Genomic DNA, 19,931 nt, shown 5'->3' on the forward strand with positions numbered 1-19,931 from the left:
ATCCGATATATAATTATGACATTTAAATGAAACTTATTGTTAATTTAATACTAAAGGAACAAATGCATCTGCATGCAGGATAACTTGAAGATGATTAAGTTCTCCCTACTGCATAGTTATGATTTTTCCAGAGTACGACTTCTCCATGATACGACCTCTCCAGCATCCGCCAGTAGGTGGCGGTATATAGGAAACGCGAAAACGAAAGTGGAAGTAGGTTTAGAAATCTGGCGACAAAAAAGCGCTGCAGCTATGCTTAGCGCTTTAAAAATGATAAAGCGGTGCTTTTTCGTTCAGTATAGCATTTTGTTGTATAGGTTTGAAACGAAAATTGCTTTAATCAGCAGGAGTTATCGTTCATCGAAGGCTTTACATGCCGCACATGATACCGTATATCAGGTTTTTTTCCCGCGTGCATCCAATTTCTGCTTTGTTCGCGACGATTTCCTAATCGCGGGGAAAAAAATCAGCGTAAATTTGGAAAAAAAAGTTTTGTTCTTGTTATAAAGTTTTCTCTTTCCTTATAAAATTAACTGGCAAGTAAAAGTACGGTGAACTGCATGCGTTCAGTTTGTTTAGTTAAAGGTAGAAATTGCGGGATTGGAGGACGAGACCCAGATAACAGATACATGTATGTATAAGCCTCGTTGTTTATTTAATAATCCACTGTCAGGCTAATTAAAACGGTCACTCCCCTTGCCTAAACGGATGTCTAATTATACCTGAGCTACTGGTATATGTAACGGTACGTGATCTTTCGATCTATGAATGTTTGCGTCTCTGATAATAATTATCGGTTATTATTTCATATTCAGGGAATCGCGTAAATTGTATCTTTGTCCACATTTTCCATCATGAAAAGTGACAATTTTAGATACTTTTCCCCCTCTCACTTCAAAGGTTTAAACAATCGTGAATTATATTTTCAGTATGACTTTGAAATAGTGAAAATTTGATTCGCGTAATTTTTATATACTGTTCTAGGTTCTGATTCGTGGAAAAAAAACATGAGGTAAATTGTCATAGTTTTGATTTTTAAAAAAAGGTTTTCTGTTTTTAAATCTGGATAAAAAAAATAGTTGATTGGATCCATATGTTTTCAAATGCAAAAAAAGCCAGCCAGAGCATTTTTTAAAACACAAAATGGGGATCAAATGAATGATTTAATACTGGATTTAATAAAAAATGTATGTGCAAATTTGGTAGGCTTGAAACCATATAAACCACGTGGCTTTGATATCAGAATGCATCTTTTCCTCTACAGAGTGTAATGTACGCGCTGTAAAATTTTCAGACGTATTTTTTATGTTTAAACTTCCCTAAATAATGTTTTTGCATACATGTTTATGTCTTTTATATATGAGTATACATTTGAGCACAGATTTAACAAAAGGCAAAAATAACCTATACATGTGTTAGGTTTTTCCCATTAGAAGATAAAGGGGGCGACAAATTATTCCTTTTGACAATTCAACAATTTAAAAAAAATGATCTTATAAATTAATTAATTTATAATTATTTGTTTAAAGATATTTTTATATACTAGTATGTTACTCAAAATGCTAGTATATGTAATTCTCTGATGCCCAGTGAGACAAATTAATCAATATCTGATGTTTTGGATTGAACTTAAATATATGTCCCGATATCTAATTGCTTTAACATGGAATTAACAAATACTACATGTAAAGAATTGTTCAATATGAAATTAATATGTTTGTTTTATTTTATTTATTTATATTAGAAAAGCCAAGGATTGTCGCTGAACATCAAATTCTGTGTTAAAACATCACCTTTGTCCGCCATATTTATACTCGAGATCCCTACACCACACCATTTAAGTGCATTTGATTTACATTATATAATGTTTACACTGGCGTACACTTCGTTAAGCTAAATCAATCGCGTTTTAATAATAACAAACCTGTTTTGTTTTTCCCTGTAACTGATCAAACTGAAAGTGAAAAAAGACTCTTGTTGTCGATTTGTGTAGTGTGCATGGCGTTAATGTTTTCGAGAATGAACAGGATCAAAATGAAAAAAAGCAAAAAAAACCCAACCAACAAAAAAACAAAAAAAAAACAACACAACAAACCCACAAAAAAACTATCAAAGTCTAATTTAGAGATGTAAGTAAATATGGCACGCCAAATTCACACAAATGAGCCCATCATAGTTTCACAGTCGATAAAATAGGTTTAACGGTTATAAACTATAGTTCACGGACGGAAAACTACAGATAACGACGATAATCTATATTTTACATCTGTAAACCAATCATCGATGTTTCAGAAGTGTAAATATAATCACAACTGAAAACAACCATTTGCAATTGCAAAACATAGTTTATCTGATAAATATAGTTTCAGGTGTGTGAAAATATGATTAACAATGCTTAACCATAGTTAACGAATGCAAATCATTGTTTAAAGATGTAAATCTATATTTATCAGCAAAATCGATCGTTAACGTTATTTTCAGACAGATAAACTTAGATTATCATTCGTAAGCTATAGTTTACAAACGTTAAATATGGGTTTGAAGGATTATGTCATGATGCTGAAAAGAAAGTACAAATGGTTTGTTAAGTTCTTCTGTAAAACGCATCCCTGGGTATTAAGTAGTTTGTTGTAAAGCCATGTCAATTACCTGAAGATATATTTAAAATAGGTCTTTTATAAAGGAAATATGTCTTTTATAAAGGAAAGGATTCTGAAATACACACGAGCAACAGAAACACGATCAAACTAAATGGATATCCATAACAGGAGGATGGGAGGTAGAGGCTAAAATCATTTAATTTAAGATAGACGTCATTCGAAAATAGCAATAATTGAATTGTCAGACTTTTTTTTACTTTGAAATGACAAATAGTTGGTTTATGCATTGCTATGGTTTGATATTGAGTTAAGTCCAGGTCAAACTAACATAAATTTGATTTTGAAATACGTTCATTCATATTTATTTTTAAATATACTCTTTCTGATTTTTTTGATAAAATCGTTTTCTAAAATTTAATCAAAGTTTTGCAAAAGCAAAGTTGCATGCATTCATATATCCATCTACACCAAAATATTAAGTTATATATATTTTAATGTTGAAATAGCATAATGTCAAATGCGTAACAGGTGTTGTATTATTACTTATAGAAACCAACAGGGGAACACTTCTAATACAGTTAGAAAGAGACGTCCTTGTCGTATAAATAAAACAAAATGTTGCTGATTCTTCTGTTTGCGTTGTCCTTTGGTTTACCTGATGTTGTATTCGGTGGAAACAATATACAGACAGGCATGAGGACAAAGGTAGATTTGTTAAAGTCGCTAATCTACGACAACACTAGAGCCACTGTCACCCTGGATTCCTCAGCTCTAAAACAACTGATTCAACTGTCTTCAGGTAATTAAATATCGTTGATAGTTAATTCACATCTTAAAACTGTTTTCACCTATTTATAATCACAATTAAAGGAGTCAACTGTCTAAATTTCTTTTCATATGGCTACAGGTTCGTCCAGCACTTTAAGAAAAGTAAGCTTTTCTGTCGGCTTAAAATCGAATTCTCTAACGCTCGGGACTGGACAAACGGTAAAATATGACAGTCCTAACAAATCACGGGAACGGATATGACGACAGAACGGGAGTGTTTACGTGTCCTGTGGCGGGAACCTACATGTTTATTGTTGATTCTTTATTCACACCCGGAATTATGTTACATCTTAACGTCAACAAGACTACAGTAGGTATACTGCATGTGTCTAATTTACACGAAAAAGATACATCTGTCCAAATAAGCAGGACAGTCATTGTGAAGCTGAAGCTCGGGGACCATGTCAAAGTTGAAAAATGTTTCACAAAACGCTTACATTCGCCATTACTTATATTCAGGATTTTCAGGAGCTCTATTGTATTGACCAAGGAACAAAGTACTACACATAATAACCATTTTGAAATGTTTTGAAGTTTTTTTAAGTTCTAACCTGAATAAAAATTTCAAGCATTGTACTGATTTATAGTTTCGTCATTATGGTATTCCACGTATACCTGAGGTAAATTAAACAATATCTAAACTACACTGAAGATATCTTCAAAAGTATGATGAGGCTAATGTAAACCAAATTCAGGAGACTGCATATAGTCAATGAACGTTGTGTGCATAAAATGTTTTAAATAGTTGTCTTCCTTTCGTGAAAATGAAATCATGTTATCAACATTTTTCAAGGATATCTTATGCTAAAAGGGATTTTAAGAAAAAAGCTTACACTAAGAAGATTTAAAAAATGTACTTTTCCCTCAATATGACTTCAAGGGATGATAAATTGCTGCAATTTAAATTTTTCAAAACATCCAAGAGTGAGTTTCGATTTTTTGATAAACCAATTATGTGTATATCTTCCGAAGAGGGATAAATTACAACAGTCTAAATTTTTCAAAACTTTCAAGAGTGAATTTTGATTTTTGATAAACTAATATTTTACTAAGAGAGAGTTCATTATGCAGTACAAATGAAATGTTTAAGCAAAGAAAACAGTTTAAACTTTCAAAAATTGTACAAGTATCAGGTAATCCGAGGTATTGCTTATGCCTGGCATAGAAAGTATTCAAACATACGAGGGTTGTCTCAAAACTGCGTAGCCAAGTGACGTTATTCAGTGAATCGAAGAAACAGGAAGATGAAACTTGTGCCACAAAGGATTAAAGTAATTTGCAATATATTAAAGTTTTGATATCAAATGCTGTATGAGATGAAATTACTGAAATGAAAGCATACTCATTTTAAATTCGACGTGCGGTGCAATGTCAAAAATGAAAATTTAAAATAAAAGTTAAAATCGCGAGAATGAGTACTTTTTTGAATAAAAATATTAAAGAATAAATGCAATGAAATTTGTTTGTTATTTTATTATTTACCCGATAAATAATTTGGTTATAACGACATCTTCGCGCTTCGTCGTCGCATCTTCGCACTTTTGCTCCTTCGCCTTCGCACTATCGCCCTTGCAACTTAGGTCGAAGTGGCCCTATCGGAACACCATATATTTATGTAAATTAATGTAATTGTTAAGATGACAACCATACCCCGATGCAATACATCAATATCTTGTTATAACGGAAGAATTTTAATTTTCTAAGATATACCCCTTCTTTCACTTTAAGTTTATACGAATATGAATTATAATTAATATAATTATATATAATTAATATAATTATAGTGTAAAGACTATTTCACAAATAATAAAAAAATATACTGAAAAACTTTAATCTATAAGGGGGTCATTATTCTACAGGGGTCACTTTTCTTCACGTGGAGTGTGCTCATTTTTAAGAAAATGACACTTATTCTTCAGGCAAAGGGGTCATTTTTCTACGTAGAATAATGACTGGGGGGTCATTTTTCTGCGTATTCTACGGGGGTCATTATTCTTCATTACACCGGTAGTCATTTTTACTTGATAAAATGAAATATATCGGAAAAGACACTATACTGTTTGTCATGACTTTTTAAATTGCGTTATCTTCAATTTCAACGACTCCAACAAGTTCAGACAATGTCCGCGTCCTGACCACAACGTTTTCTATTGGTCAAATCTGCGTATCACTGATTGGTTGCTGGGACAGAGTCTGGTGAACAGGTTTTTTTATCAATAAAATGAATGTTCGTGACTATTTGTATAATCTATCGCGTCAATCAGTGCGTGTTAAGATAAAACGAGTTTGTTATACATAATTGCCTCCATATCTTTGTTTATATACTTTATATTACATGTTCACGCATGATCATACAATTTCACGAATGGAAAAGTGATCCAGTTTGTGGCCAAATCTATATGATTTGTATAAAACTAGTACAGAAAGATCGCATAATTTTTAAATTCAATTCAGTATATTAAGTGAAAATATTCCATACATAAATAAGTTGTGAATTTAAAAAACTTATTCATTCCATTGCAATGTTGAATATTAGGATAAATTCAATAACACATTAATTTTACTCGTGTCGTATGGAAAAATACAATTGTGCAATATTTTTTTTAAGTAAAAAAAAAAATCAACACTTAATTGTTTAAATGTAAAAATTCGGCGCAGAAATTTTCGATATTTTTTTATTGTGCATAGCAGTGTCATCTAGATACATTCGAACAATATGAAAGTCACTTGAGTGTCACGTGATTGCCACCACAACAAAACCATTAAACAAAAACAAACTTTAGTAATTAACGTCCCAACTTTTAAAGCGTGACGATCCTCTAACTTGAGTATGGAAAAACAACCGTTGCTTGGTTTCCGAAGAGGAATTCACAATTCAGAAAACACTGAAGAGAAACAAACGTTAATAACAGGAGCACATGACGCAGACGTGACGGTTGCAACAGAACGGGTATCGATGACTTCTTTTATTGGATTGTATTAGCAATCTCTTTCAGTTACTCGTTTTACGGTATTTATGAATACTTCAATAATATAATCTTTTCCCAGCGCTCAATTTGAAATCATTTTCGCATTTCTTGGAAGTTTTTAAAGACGTAAATTAAATAACATTCAATTTGAAAAAAAAAATCAAGGTTGTATTTCTATTATCATTCTTAAAACATTACTTTTTTTCAATAAGCTCGCATGTAGATATACTAATCATACATCATGAAAATGAATGATATAAAACTTGAGTATAAAAGTTAAATGACTTACCGATTGTGCCAAGAAAAAAAAATCCCACGGTTTTAATGATTTCCCACTATACAAACACCCGACCACTAATTTTACAAAATGCAATGTAAAGTTTCATTATTAAATTATCTCTTTTATGCAAGAAATAGCTTTCAAATTCCGTATGCTAAGCTGACGTTTTAAAGATTTTAAATACCTGTCAAAATGTTGGTTAAGTCACATGAAATGTCTTAATAAAGAAAGAAATACATTATGTGTTATTCAACATAAACTAGATGTTTAACCAACGTAACTGACATTACAACCAGTTGTACATATCAGCTATTATGCGTCATTGTACAAAAGTTGTATGCCAGATTTTTTGTTATTTACTCCCCACTAATTATAATTATTTTAAACTATCTCAATGAACAGCAATTGTGGAAAAAGTTTGAATGAGTGTAGTGTAAAATTTGCTAATCTCACCTTGAAAAAGCACATTATTAAAAAAAACCATTTTTGAATTCTTTTCACATATTTGCTGCATTTACATTAAAACGCTAGAACATCAGAAAAATTAGCTTCTTACCACCATTGACCATTCTCTAAGCAGGTACTGTTTAAAGTGTGGAAACTATGTTTTTAATAATAATTTGTATTTTCATAAATATTTCGCATTTTCATAAAATTAGTTACGGGTACTATATTTTCTTTCTCGTTGTTTACGCACGCTTGTCTTCATACATTAGTTGATGCATACTTGAATGTTTGTCAAACCGATGTCATAAAGTAATTTGATAACATTAATTATTGAACCAGGATTTAAAATATTACCTGTTTAGATTCACTGTGTATTATAACTACCCATCAAATTAAAGTCAGGTACTCGTATCTATTGAGTACTATATTTGATTATGTCCAATATCTTGCTCCACTTGAACAATTTTTTAAAAATATTATCATATCATATTGACATTTTAATCATACATAAAACATATATAAAAATGACTTCCTAGTAGATATGAGTGAGTTACAAACATTTTATTACCACAATGCAGATTGATATGTTTAAACATAGTTCAATTTATTTGTTCCTATGACGTGACCAAAAAAATAAAAGTAAATGAATTCTTGCGCTTTACGGATCACATTGGAAAAATCATTATTCTTTTTTTCATTTTTGGATATCTCAAATTTAAAAGGTTGATTCAATACCATTTTACACATAGTATCATTCAATGTCGGAATAAGCATTCAATGTCTGGAATAAGCATGCTAAAACATTAATTGGATTGTTTGCTTATTGCGTCGACCATGAGGTATGCACAACAAATTAAATTAGTAAGTGAGTATTTATAAAATGTTATTAGGAAGAGTAAAGATGTGTGTGTACATGTACCAGAACATGTACTGCGCAAATGTCCTAACACGCCGCGTCAAAAGTTAAATTGCTCTCGTCAATTAAGAACTCTCCAAATATTGCAATACATCATTTATACAACAACAACAAAACATGAAAGTTAGCAAAAATTTTAGACATCCACTTTTTGTTTATTTATTTGTTCTAATTTTGATAGTTCAACTTAATCTGCTGTGATAACACATACATTCTTTCTTGTAGCATTTTTGTATTGAAAAAATATGCTACAATGCATATACTCCGAAGTTTGATGGTAATTTAAAATGAAAACTAAAATCTTCCGAGGTAAAGAAACGAAATGGTATGAGAAACAGGTTTTTTGAGTTTATAGCATATGTGGCGGTGTAATGAAAAAAATGGAACATGCTAAGATTTGTTAATTAATTTTTCACCTGTAAAATAAATCCGAATTTCAGCACTACACAAAGAACCTTGCATTTGCCATAGCAGCATGCGTGTGTGGCTCGTCTTTTATGTTGGGCTACAACACCGGAGTCGTCAATACACCAGCAACAGTAAGTTGGTTTTCTCCGGGTACTCCGGCTTCTTCCCATAACAATGACCCCTTCGTGCTAACATCCGTGCCAACGAGAGATATTAATATAAGTTGTAGAACTTGTTTATCAATCGTTGTGAAATAAATAGTGTTCAGGTTCAGATGAACAGTACGTCTCCATTTTACATAGGCATAGAAGGAATGTGTGATATTTTTTAAACTGTATATCCTTCATTTTATGCTTCTACAAATAAATGTCAATTCAAAGTATTTTTAATGGTCAGCTAAAGTTTAAGGACTAGAACTTTATACAGAGAGTAAATAATATGATAATGTGTTCAAATTAAAATTCTGCAATATGTGTTTTTCAAAGAAAATAAGAAGTAATAGATTAAACACGTTATTTTTAAGTGTACAATGGTTATAGGTGGTCTGGTTGATCTGATGACAACCCAGCCTCCTTAAACATTGTATACACACTAGTATTCATGTGGAAAAGTGTTGCCATTTACAATGCTTAATTCTCCGGAATTAAACGCATCTATTGGTACTACAGCATGAGTGAACGCGAGCAACTTATCATTCCTTAGTAATGAATAAAGGGTTTATATTTCGTAGAGAGTACCATATGCGCACGACTGTACATGGATCATTGGAACAGTCAGCAATTGTATTCTATTTAATATAAGTGAATATATTAGAAGTACCTATTATGCCTTTTTTGTAGATAATCAAAGATTTCTACAACGCAAGCTACAACAAGAGACAAGGAACAAACTCCTCAAAGTACCTCAGTACCATAAGCATCTCAGTCCTTTGGGCCACTACCGTTTCTGTTTTTGCATTGGGTGGAATGATTGGGGGGCTCAGCGCAGGGTATTGGTGCAATAAATACGGAAGGTAGCTCAAACCTCTTTCCAAGTACCTGTGTTTCAATGCTTACTGGAAGACTACTCGGATTTATTTTAATAGAATGAAATATAAATATTATATGGAGTATATAGATTTAATGGAAATATTATGTCTTAGATATATGCCTACAATTAGTTTGCATTGACTTAAAAGAGGAATTTTCGTTGCAGAAAAGGAGCCTTGCTGAGAAACAACCTTTTGCATTTAATATCAGCTGCTTTGATGTATTATTCTCACTTTTTAAACTCCTATGAAATGTTGATAGCTGGTCGACTTTTGGTCGGGATATGTGCAGGTATACTTACAAATCTACCATTATCAAGTACTGTAAATATACACCTCTCTGTGCGTAGTTAATTATCATTTCGTATATCTGAGAAGAAATAACATAAATATTTTCCAAAGCTGACAAACTTGCATTGATATTCACAAAAAATCGTGATCATACTGACAACAGTTCATACTATTGTTTTTATCATGGATTCCTATCACAAGGAAAAACCGATCTTGCGTTTCTTAACTTTTTTTAATTATGATACTTTTTAAATAAATTACTACTGATATTTTTCCCGCAATAATGCAGAATTTTTTTTTATCACTTATTCAACTGATTTTTCTTTTTTATGAAAAGGAAAATAACACCATCTCTAATAAAACCATGCAATCATTTTGTCTCAAAGAGTTTATATAATGTATATAACTGCCATGTACATGCTATTTTTTTTTTTAAATTTAAACCAAAAAATAAGGAATAAACTCAGGGGCTGCCCCGTTATACTTGATGGAGATAGCACCCACGTCTCTGAGAGGATTTGCTGGGGTCTTCAACCAGCTAGCCATCAACATAGGCATTCTGGTCTCTCAAATATTGGGACTGGATTCTGTCATGGGAACTAAAGACCTTTGGCCATACGACTTGGGTAAATATAAACAGTACTTGTTTTTTTTATTTGTATTAAGCCATATTCATTATATTAAGATAAACTATCACTGTTATACGAAGGCATAAATTTGCTGAATATGTTTTCAGTGAATTATAACGAGCAACAAATTATTATATGTCATGTGTTATTTTATTTTATGACATGAATGCGAGACTGTCTTTTCCATGGCAAAGATGTTTGTACGACTGTTATAACGATACCGTTGATGCTGTGATTACTCTGGCAAAATTATTTCATGAATAGTTTTGAATTTGAAGGTGCGACTTATATAAAAATAGCTTTAATAAAATGCTTACTAAGACCAGAAATACTCGAGGAAGTATAATTATTTTTTGATTTGAAGGAGCAACTGTTGTACCAATAGTTATAATGTTGTGTTCTCTGCCATGGTGTCCAGAATCTCCGCGATATCTAATGCTTACTGCAATGGATGAAAACAAGGCTGAAAAAGGTAAGAAGCAAAATAGTAAGGTTTAATGACTTTCAGCAAATAAAGATTCCATAATGGGTATAAAGTATCTAATGTTTTATTATTTCAATGAGTTATTCTACTACTTTCAAAATATTGCATATTCTACAAAATTGTTTTTTTTCATTACGATAAAACATTTACACACGAAAAAGATGAATATTTCATGACTTATTTGATAGCTCTAATCTGGTTAAGGGAAACTGAAGATGTAGGAGAGGATATGGATGAAATGAAAAGGGAAGCAGAGACGCAGACGAGGATGCCAGAGGTAACAAAAGATGCTAATTGCGAATTATTATGCTGGACTGACATAACAAATCAATATGAGAACATTCATATTCGTCATAATGGATAAAATTATAACTAACAGTAATAGGTATTTTTTTAAAGACAGTTTTGTAAAAAACTTGTTTTCTCTCCCTATTTCAGTTTGCTTTCATGGATTTGTTCCGGAACAAATTTTTCAGAGAGCCGTTGACTATAAGCGTAGTTCTACAACTGACACAGCAGTTCAGTGGCATCAACGCTGTAAGAAATGTCTATACAAATTCACCATGTCGAATTCTGCTGTAGAACAAACATTCTTTTGGGGTTAATAATTAATGTGATATTTCTATCAAAGATAAATGAACAGACGTTATGTTATTTTATTCTTTAAATTTTGTAAGTATTTTTCTAACCATTCAGTATTTAAAAAAAACATATGTCTTCCATTTTAATGTTGGACTAGAAACATTAAGCAGTGCACATGTCTACCTTTCATATCCTTTTAGGTGATATATTACTCCACCGAAATTTTTAAAACAGCTGGTTTAAGTGCACATTGGGCTGAGTATGCTACCATAGCAACAGGAGGGGTCAATGTCGTTATGACATTAGTGTCTGCGTTCCTTATGGATCGAGTCGGACGCCGTACCCTCCTGTTAGTCGGAGTGGGAGGGTTACTAATCTTCAGTGCTATTCTTGCTCTGTCTCTAATACTTATCAAAGTAAGTACAGTACATTGCTCGTAATTAAATTTTGGCACTTAAGAACAAGCAAGCAAAGGACTATATATGGCCCCCTAAAATGAACATCATCATTTTACTGTAATTCTTTGATTTTTTAGTTCAAATATATATGTGATGTGTTTACATAATATTCGTTTGATTCAAGTGCCCACAATATAGAAATATGACATCGTAAAGACAACCTTTTCCCGCCATTTTTGCATTTTTAGCATAAAACAGCTTGTTTTCAAGCAGTTTTTCTTTCAGAAAACATAGAGCGCATGCTTGAACAAACAAAAAATTTTAATCAGAGATGTATCTAGCCAAGACTTATAAGTGACAAAAAAATTAATCTTGTTCAAGCATGCGCTCTATGTTTACCATTCGTAAAAAGATAAGAAAAATGTCAATTTTTGACTGATTTTGATTGAATTCTAAAAATAGCGTCACTTCTGACGTCATATCCTGCCAGTGAGAGCAAAAAATCAAATAAATATATGAAAAATATATTTTATATCAACTCTTCTAAAAAAGAAGTTAACTTTTTTTTGTACCCGAAACACTTAAAAAATGGCGTATTATGGGGGCCAAATTTAACTCATATCATATATAGTTTTACTTAATGATTAACGGAAGGGTAGTAAAAATTGATATATTATTAAAGAAAGGAGTTTTGTTGGTCTTATCTATTTTTATCAAATGCCAGACACTTAAAACAGATTTGTTTATAATATTTCATTTATGTTTTTTACTATCTACAAGCCTAGATGGTTGTCAAGTAAAAGATAATTTTAAAAATGAATTATTTAGAGAATGCAATCGGGACTGACGTTAAAACTTGATATTTACGGGCTATTCAAGATAACCGATATCCGAGGTACTGATATCCACCTGTACTTTAGTTTCTGCGCAGTGCATTTTATGTTCTTGTTTATGCATCATGCGATCATTTTACTATTCCTTTAACCATATCCATTTTTACTGGATGGTTGTTAACCAATTAAAAGCTGTTGATAGCTGACATAATTGATTATCTACAAAGGTTTGCCTCACGAATACATGTTTTTAGTCCACATGTACGTAAAATTTTTAAACTTTTCTAATCTAATTCTTCTAGATTCTGTATGTACGTACACGTTTGTTTTTCCGTTCCTATTTTATAAACTTTTAACATCTTTGACATTAATAAATTCATTTTCAAAACTTAATACAGAGTGTCTTTGTGTATAGACGTTTGCGTTTGTGTAAAGAAAATACCAATCCCTCATCCAAGGGGGAATGATGAAAAAATGCTTAGTATTAAATGTAGGATGTATGCAGTAAAATCAAGTAAAATGGCAGTTGTATCATAACTTCCCTTCATATTGGGATTCAAAAATTTGAACAGACATATCAGAAATATACGTGGATTCATATTTAGAACATAGTGGTGAAAACTTTTTAAATTTAGTCAAAGCGACCTTATAAATAGAAGTACGTTTTGCCAAGATCAGGAAGAATGTAAGAGATATCCGAAATCTAGACAGGTTACAATTAAAAAAAAAAAGTACTTCCTGTAAATATAATTTTTTATAGTTAAAGCAAGCATGTCGAAAGTATTGTTAACTTTATCCATACCAAAACATATGATAAGGGAATCCACGATATATTGTGGGTGCAGCTGATAATGTGTGCAGGTTGTGTTTGATAGATATAGTACCATGGTGAGAATTAGGGCGAAAATTCATAAATTGATAAAAAAGCTAGTGAAAATGAAGGCGTTTTAAATTTATTAAGGGCAAACATATACTCTAACAACACAATTGTTAAACAAAGGTGTTGAAATTCCTTTTTTTCTCATAAAGAATTCAAAGATAAAATATAAAGGTAAAAAAGCAGGTGTTTAAAGAGAATTTTAAATATGTCCATGCAACAACGCTTATAGTCAGATTGACATCATTTTTGAAAGAGGATATCATATTTCTATAAATAAATAATCATAGTGAAGCCATTTTGTCAATTAAATTTAAGTCGGACGTTGTTGCGTAGGTAAGCGATATACACCTATTTTCTCTTTGTTCATTACCTCACTATAATAGAAGTCTTACCACTACAGTAACGAAATGTTTGCAGAAGTCTTGTTCTATGTTTCACTTATGTCGTAGTATATTTTTAAACATGTTCGAGATTTAGTTATTGACTAACAGTATTAAATGATTCTTAAAAAGCATTAAATGGTTTTTTTTTTGGTTTTTTTTTTACAGGAACTGAACATTACAGTTGTATGGTTGCCTTACCTAGCTATCGTGTCTGTGATATGTTACATTATTGCATTTGCCTCAGGTCCAGGTGTGTTCAGTAAAATATATTTAAATATTTCATCTCTATTAATTCATTCATGATTCACATAAAATAAACATGTTTCATATTTCAATATACACTTATACAATTTTATCACAATACCTAATGTTTGATAGCAATAGGAAAGTTATTCTTCCCCTTTTTTATTTTGAATGAAAACACTTTAACGCTATGTAAAATGTACATTTGTATTTTAATTTTATCTCTCTGTTTAATTTTCTTTCACATTTTTGTTCATATTCTGTATATGAATATTCATCAACTTAAAATCAAATCATACTTTTAAGTAATGTTATATTGAAATGATTTATATTAGTTTGTTTATCGATGACGATATACTATAACATTGCAGTCATTTCTCAATGAATTAATCTCTCATTCTTACTTTAGGATCAATACCATGGTTTATGGTTGCTGAGATTTTTTCGCAAGGTCCACGATCAGCGGCAATTTCTGTGTCCACCATGGTAAACTGGTTCTCGAACTTCACAGTTGGACTACTTTTCCCTTTATTGAATGTAAGTATTTTTTATACGGCTCATTTTAAAATTTTGATTTCAACGTATGCATGGGAAGAAAAGGGGTCATGGTTGATCATAAATAACAATGTCGATACGTACCGTTTTCCTTCTGTTGACATTATTTTTCATCTTTACTAGACATAAATCACATTCGATAACAAAAAAGCTGTTTAAGAAATATTGTTGACCTGTATTTTACCAACATATATAAAGTAATATTGTTCTCATTCACTTTGTAAATTGAATTGAAAATATACATTTTCAGGAGCTGGCAATTCATCAATACTCCTTCCTTCCGTTTGTGGTGCTGTTGATTATATTCTTAAACTTCATATACAGAAGGGTTCCCGAGACGAAAGGGAAAACCTTTGAACAGATCTCACTACTGTTTAGAAGGCCTGACATGATGGTTTATGAAAGCATTATTCAGCAGGATTCTATTAATACAGCATAGACCAGGTTACAAAATGAAGATTCATCCCACAATTCATTAACTTATTATATTATTATAATTTTTATTAATATAACTATTATATTTTTATATGTGCAATCAGTATAAGAAAACGTTTTTGTTGGAAGAAAAATTCAAAACAACAATTTCAATTAGTATGTAATTGTTTTTAAAAAAATGTTTACTAAATTCACTTTCCCACATGGAACTTAGTTAAACACCTCAATGAACATGGTCAATCAAAAACAGTTGGAAGGAATTATTATTTTCTAATCGCAAATTGTTTAATCTTGTATAAACTGAATAAAAAAATTAATAAAAAGTTGATAAGATATGTAGTGTCATGCAATGGTATAAAATCTCAATAAACTTTAAAGACATCAAATACTATTTTTAAATAAACCAGCTTTAATGTTAAAATGCATGCCTTGGTTTCATTCAATTATTCAAATTCAATGAATAGTTGTGCATTTGTCAGATTGTAAAGTTATTACGGGCCGCCAGAAGGCGGTCCGTTATTTGATAAACATTTAAATATTGTAACTGCGTTCCTGCGGGATAGTTCTTTTCTAATAGAATTAATAAAATGCTTATTTTTATGTATTAAAAGTAAATTTGCATCTAGAAATATGTTTTATGACTTTTAAAAAATATCACATATTTTTATTTTACTCGTCAATGTAAATTAGGTCATACTTAGTAGATTGTCATGTTTGGCGAGTTTTTATCGAGACTATAATCTATTCGGAAAATGCTACCATAGCAACAGGAGGGGTCAATGTCGTTATGACATTAGTGTCTGCGTTCCTTATGGATCGAGTCGGACGCCGTACCCTCCTGTTAGTTGGAGTGGGAGGGTTACTAATCTTCAGTGCTATTCTTGCTCTGTCTCTAATACTTATCAAAGTAAGTACAGTACATTGCTCGTAATTAAATTTTGGCACTTAAGAACAAGCAAGCAAAGGACTATATATGGCCCCCTAAAATAAACAGCATCATTTTACTGTAATTCTTTGATTTTTTAGTTCAAATATATATGTGATGTGTTTACATAATATTCGTTTGATTCAAGTGCCCACAATATAGAAATATGACATCGTAAAGACAACCTTTTCCCGCCATTTTTGCATTTTTAGCATAAAACAGCTTGTTTTCAAGCAGTTTTTCTTTCAGAAAACATAGAGCGCATGCTTGAACAAACAAAAGATTTTAATCAGAGATGTATCTAGCCAAGACTTATAAGTGACAAAAAAATTAATCTTGTTCAAGCATGCGCTCTATGTTTACCATTCGTAAAAAGATAAAAAAAAATGTCAATTTTTGACTGATTTTGATTGAATTCTAAAAATAGCGTCACTTCTGACGTCATATCCTGCCAGTGAGAGCAAAAAATCAAATAAATATATGAAAAATATATTTTATATCAACTCTTCTAAAAAAGAAGTTAACTTTTTTTTGTACCCGAAACACTTAAAAAATGGCGAATTATGGGGGCCAAATTTAACTCATATCATATATAGTTTTACTTAATGATTAACGGAAGGGTAGTAAAAATTGATATATTATTAAAGAAAGGAGTTTTGTTGGTATTATCTATTTTTATCAAATGTCAGACACTTAAAACAGATTTGTATATGAGATTTCTTTTATGTTTTTTACTATCTACAAGCCTAGATGGTTGTCAAGTAAAAGATAATTTTAAAAATGAATTATTTAGAGAATGCAATCGGGACTGACGTTAAAACTTGATATTTACGGGCTATTCAAGATAACCGATATCCGAGGTACTGATATCCACCTGTACTTTAATTTCTGCGCAGTGCATGTTATGTTCTTGTTTATGCATCATGCGATCATTTTACTATTCCTTTAACCATATCCATTTTTACTGGATGGTTGTTAACCAATTAAAAGCTGTTGATAGCTGACATAATTGATTATCTACAAAGGTTTGCCTCACGAATACATGTTTTTAGTCCACATGTACGTAAAATTTTTAAACTTTTCTAATCTAATTCTTCTAGATTCTGTATGTACGTACACGTTTGTTTTTCCGTTCCTATTTTATAAACTTTTAACATCTTTGACATTAATAAATTCATTTTCAAAACTTAATACAGAGTGTCTTTGTGTATAGACGTTTGCGTTTGTGTAAAGAAAATACCAATCCCTCATCCAAGGGGGAATGATGAAAAAATGCTTAGTATTAAATGTAGGATGTATGCAGTAAAATCAAGTAAAATGGCAGTTGTATCATAACTTCCCTTCATATTGGGATTCAAAAATTTGAACAGACATATCAGAAATATACGTGGATTCATATTTAGAACATAGTGGTGAAAACTTTTTAAATTTAGTCAAAGCGACCTTATAAATAGAAGTACGTTTTGCCAAGATCAGGAAGAATGTAAGAGATATCCGAAATCTAGACAGGTTACAATTAAAAAAAAAGTACTTCCTGTAAATATAATTTTTTATAGTTAAAGCAAGCATGTCGAAAGTATTGTTTACTTTATCCATACCAAAACATATGATAAGGGAATCCACGATATATTGTGGGTGCAGCTGATAATGTGTCCAGGTTGTGTTTGATAGATATAGTACCATGGTGAGAATTAGGGCGAAAATTCATAAATTGATAAAAAAGCTAGTGAAAATGAAGGCGTTTTAAATTTATTAAGGGCAAACATATACTCTAACAACACAATTGTTAAACAAAGGTGTTGAAATTCCTTTTTTTCTCATAAAGAATTCAAAGATAAAATATAAAGGTAAAAAAGCAGGTGTTTAAAGAGAATTTTAAATATGTCCATGCAACAACGCTTATAGTCAGATTGACATCATTTTTGAAAGAGGATATCATATTTCTATAAATAAATAATCATAGTGAAGCCATTTTGTCAATTAAATTTAAGTCGGACGTTGTTGCGTAGGTAAGCGATATACACCTATTTTCTCTTTGTTCATTACCTCACTATAATAGAAGTCTTACCACTACAGTAACGAAATGTTTGCAGAAGTCTTGTTCTATGTTTCACTTATGTCGTAGTATATTTTTAAACATGTTCGAGATTTAGTTATTGACTAACAGTATTAAATGATTCTTAAAAAGCATTAAATGGTTTTTTTTTGTTTTTTTTACAGGAACTGAACATTACAGTTGTATGGTTGCCTTACCTAGCTATCGTGTCTGTGATATGTTACATTATTGCATTTGCCTCAGGTCCAGGTGTGTTCAGTAAAATATATTTAAATATTTCATCTCTATTAATTCATTCATGATTCACATAAAATAAACATGTTTCATATTTCAATATACACTTATACAATTTTATCACAATACCTAATGTTTGATAGCAATAGGAAAGTTATTCTTCCCCTTTTTTATTTTGAATGAAAACACTTTAACGCTATGTAAAATGTACATTTGTATTTTAATTTTATCTCTCTGTTTAATTTTCTTTCACATTTTTGTTCATATTCTGTATATGAATATTCATCAACTTAAAATCAAATCATACTTTTAAGTAATGTTATATTGAAATGATTTATATTAGTTTGTTTATCGATGACGATATACTATAACATTGCAGTCATTTCTCAATGAATTAATCTCTCATTCTTACTTTAGGATCAATACCATGGTTTATGGTTGCTGAGATTTTTTCGCAAGGTCCACGATCAGCGGCAATTTCTGTGTCCACCATGGTAAACTGGTTCTCGAACTTCACAGTTGGACTACTTTTCCCTTTATTGAATGTAAGTATTTTTTATACGGCTCATTTTAAAATTTTGATTTCAACGTATGCATGGGAAGAAAAGGGGTCATGGTTGATCATAAATAACAATGTCGATACGTACCGTTTTCCTTCTGTTGACATTATTTTTCATCTTTACTAGACATAAATCACATTCGATAACAAAAAAGCTGTTTAAGAAATATTGTTGACCTGTATTTTACCAACATATATAAAGTAATATTGTTCTCATTCACTTTGTAAATTGAATTGAAAATATACATTTTCAGGAGCTGGCAATTCATCAATACTCCTTCCTTCCGTTTGTGGTGCTGTTGATTATATTCTTAAACTTCATATACAGAAGGGTTCCCGAGACGAAAGGGAAAACCTTTGAACAGATCTCACTACTGTTTAGAAGGCCTGACATGATGGTTTATGAAAGCATTATTCAGCAGGATTCTATTAATACAGCATAGACCAGGTTACAAAATGAAGATTCATCCCACAATTCATTAACTTATTATATTATTATAATTTTTATTAATATAACTATTATATTTTTATATGTGCAATCAGTATAAGAAAACGTTTTTGTTGGAAGAAAAATTCAAAACAACAATTTCAATTAGTATGTAATTGTTTTTAAAAAAATGTTTACTAAATTCACTTTCCCACATGGAACTTAGTTAAACACCTCAATGAACATGGTCAATCAAAAACAGTTGGAAGGAATTATTATTTTCTAATCGCAAATTGTTTAATCTTGTATAAACTGAATAAAAAAATTAATAAAAAGTTGATAAGATATGTAGTGTCATGCAATGGTATAAAATCTCAATAAACTTTAAAGACATCAAATACTATTTTTAAATAAACCAGCTTTAATGTTAAAATGCATGCCTTGGTTTCATTCAATTATTCAAATTCAATGAATAGTTGTGCATTTGTCAGATTGTAAAGTTATTACGGGCCGCCAGAAGGCGGTCCGTTATTTGATAAACA

At 31.0% G+C, this 19,931-nt stretch overlaps 1 protein-coding gene, 1 long non-coding RNA gene and 1 pseudogene across 3 annotated transcripts; all 3 read left to right on the forward strand.

Annotated features, from left to right (window-relative positions):
* Positions 1-3,189: 3,189 nt before the first annotated feature.
* On the forward strand, positions 3,190-3,913 carry LOC128179665 (complement C1q and tumor necrosis factor-related protein 9A-like; annotated as a pseudogene).
* Positions 3,914-6,233: 2,320 nt separating this feature from the next.
* Positions 6,234-15,666, forward strand: LOC128179655 (solute carrier family 2, facilitated glucose transporter member 1-like). Of its 2 annotated transcripts, none has more exons than XM_052847166.1 (12): positions 6,234-6,378; positions 8,481-8,579; positions 9,288-9,460; positions 9,643-9,767; positions 10,222-10,392; positions 10,760-10,867; positions 11,068-11,156; positions 11,318-11,416; positions 11,662-11,877; positions 14,121-14,205; positions 14,608-14,735; positions 15,004-15,666. In XM_052847166.1, exons 1-12 carry the CDS (start codon positions 6,259-6,261, stop codon positions 15,190-15,192), a joined length of 1,602 nt encoding a protein of 533 aa, XP_052703126.1. In that variant the 5' UTR covers positions 6,234-6,258; the 3' UTR covers positions 15,193-15,666. The 2 variants fall into 2 exon arrangements, with proteins under 2 accessions (XP_052703126.1, XP_052703127.1); XM_052847167.1 differs by lacking the exon at positions 6,234-6,378 and adding an exon at positions 6,383-6,438.
* A 369-nt stretch (positions 15,667-16,035) lies between these two features.
* On the forward strand, positions 16,036-19,888 carry LOC128179674 (uncharacterized). Its single transcript, XR_008243114.1, has 4 exons — positions 16,036-16,095; positions 18,334-18,418; positions 18,821-18,948; positions 19,217-19,888. It is a non-coding gene; the product is annotated as an uncharacterized LOC128179674 (long non-coding RNA).
* Positions 19,889-19,931: the final 43 nt, after the last annotated feature.

The sequence above is a fragment of the Crassostrea angulata genome, chromosome 4 (assembly GCF_025612915.1).
Source record: "Crassostrea angulata isolate pt1a10 chromosome 4, ASM2561291v2, whole genome shotgun sequence".
NCBI classification, from domain to species: Eukaryota; Metazoa; Mollusca; class Bivalvia; order Ostreida; family Ostreidae; genus Magallana; species Magallana angulata.

What these genes read in the sequence shown, in the direction of transcription:
- LOC128179655 (XM_052847166.1), top strand. Translation starts at nt 6,259, where the DNA reads ATGGAAAAACAACCGTTGCTTGGTTTCCGAAGAGGAATTCACAATTCA. An exon ending in TTTGGTCGGGATATGTGCAG is followed by an intron (nt 9,768 to 10,221) that starts GTATACTTACAA and finishes CCAAAAAATAAG; the next exon opens with GAATAAACTCAGGGGCTGCC. An exon ending in AGTTCAGTGGCATCAACGCT is followed by an intron (nt 11,417 to 11,661) that starts GTAAGAAATGTC and finishes ATATCCTTTTAG; the next exon opens with GTGATATATTACTCCACCGA.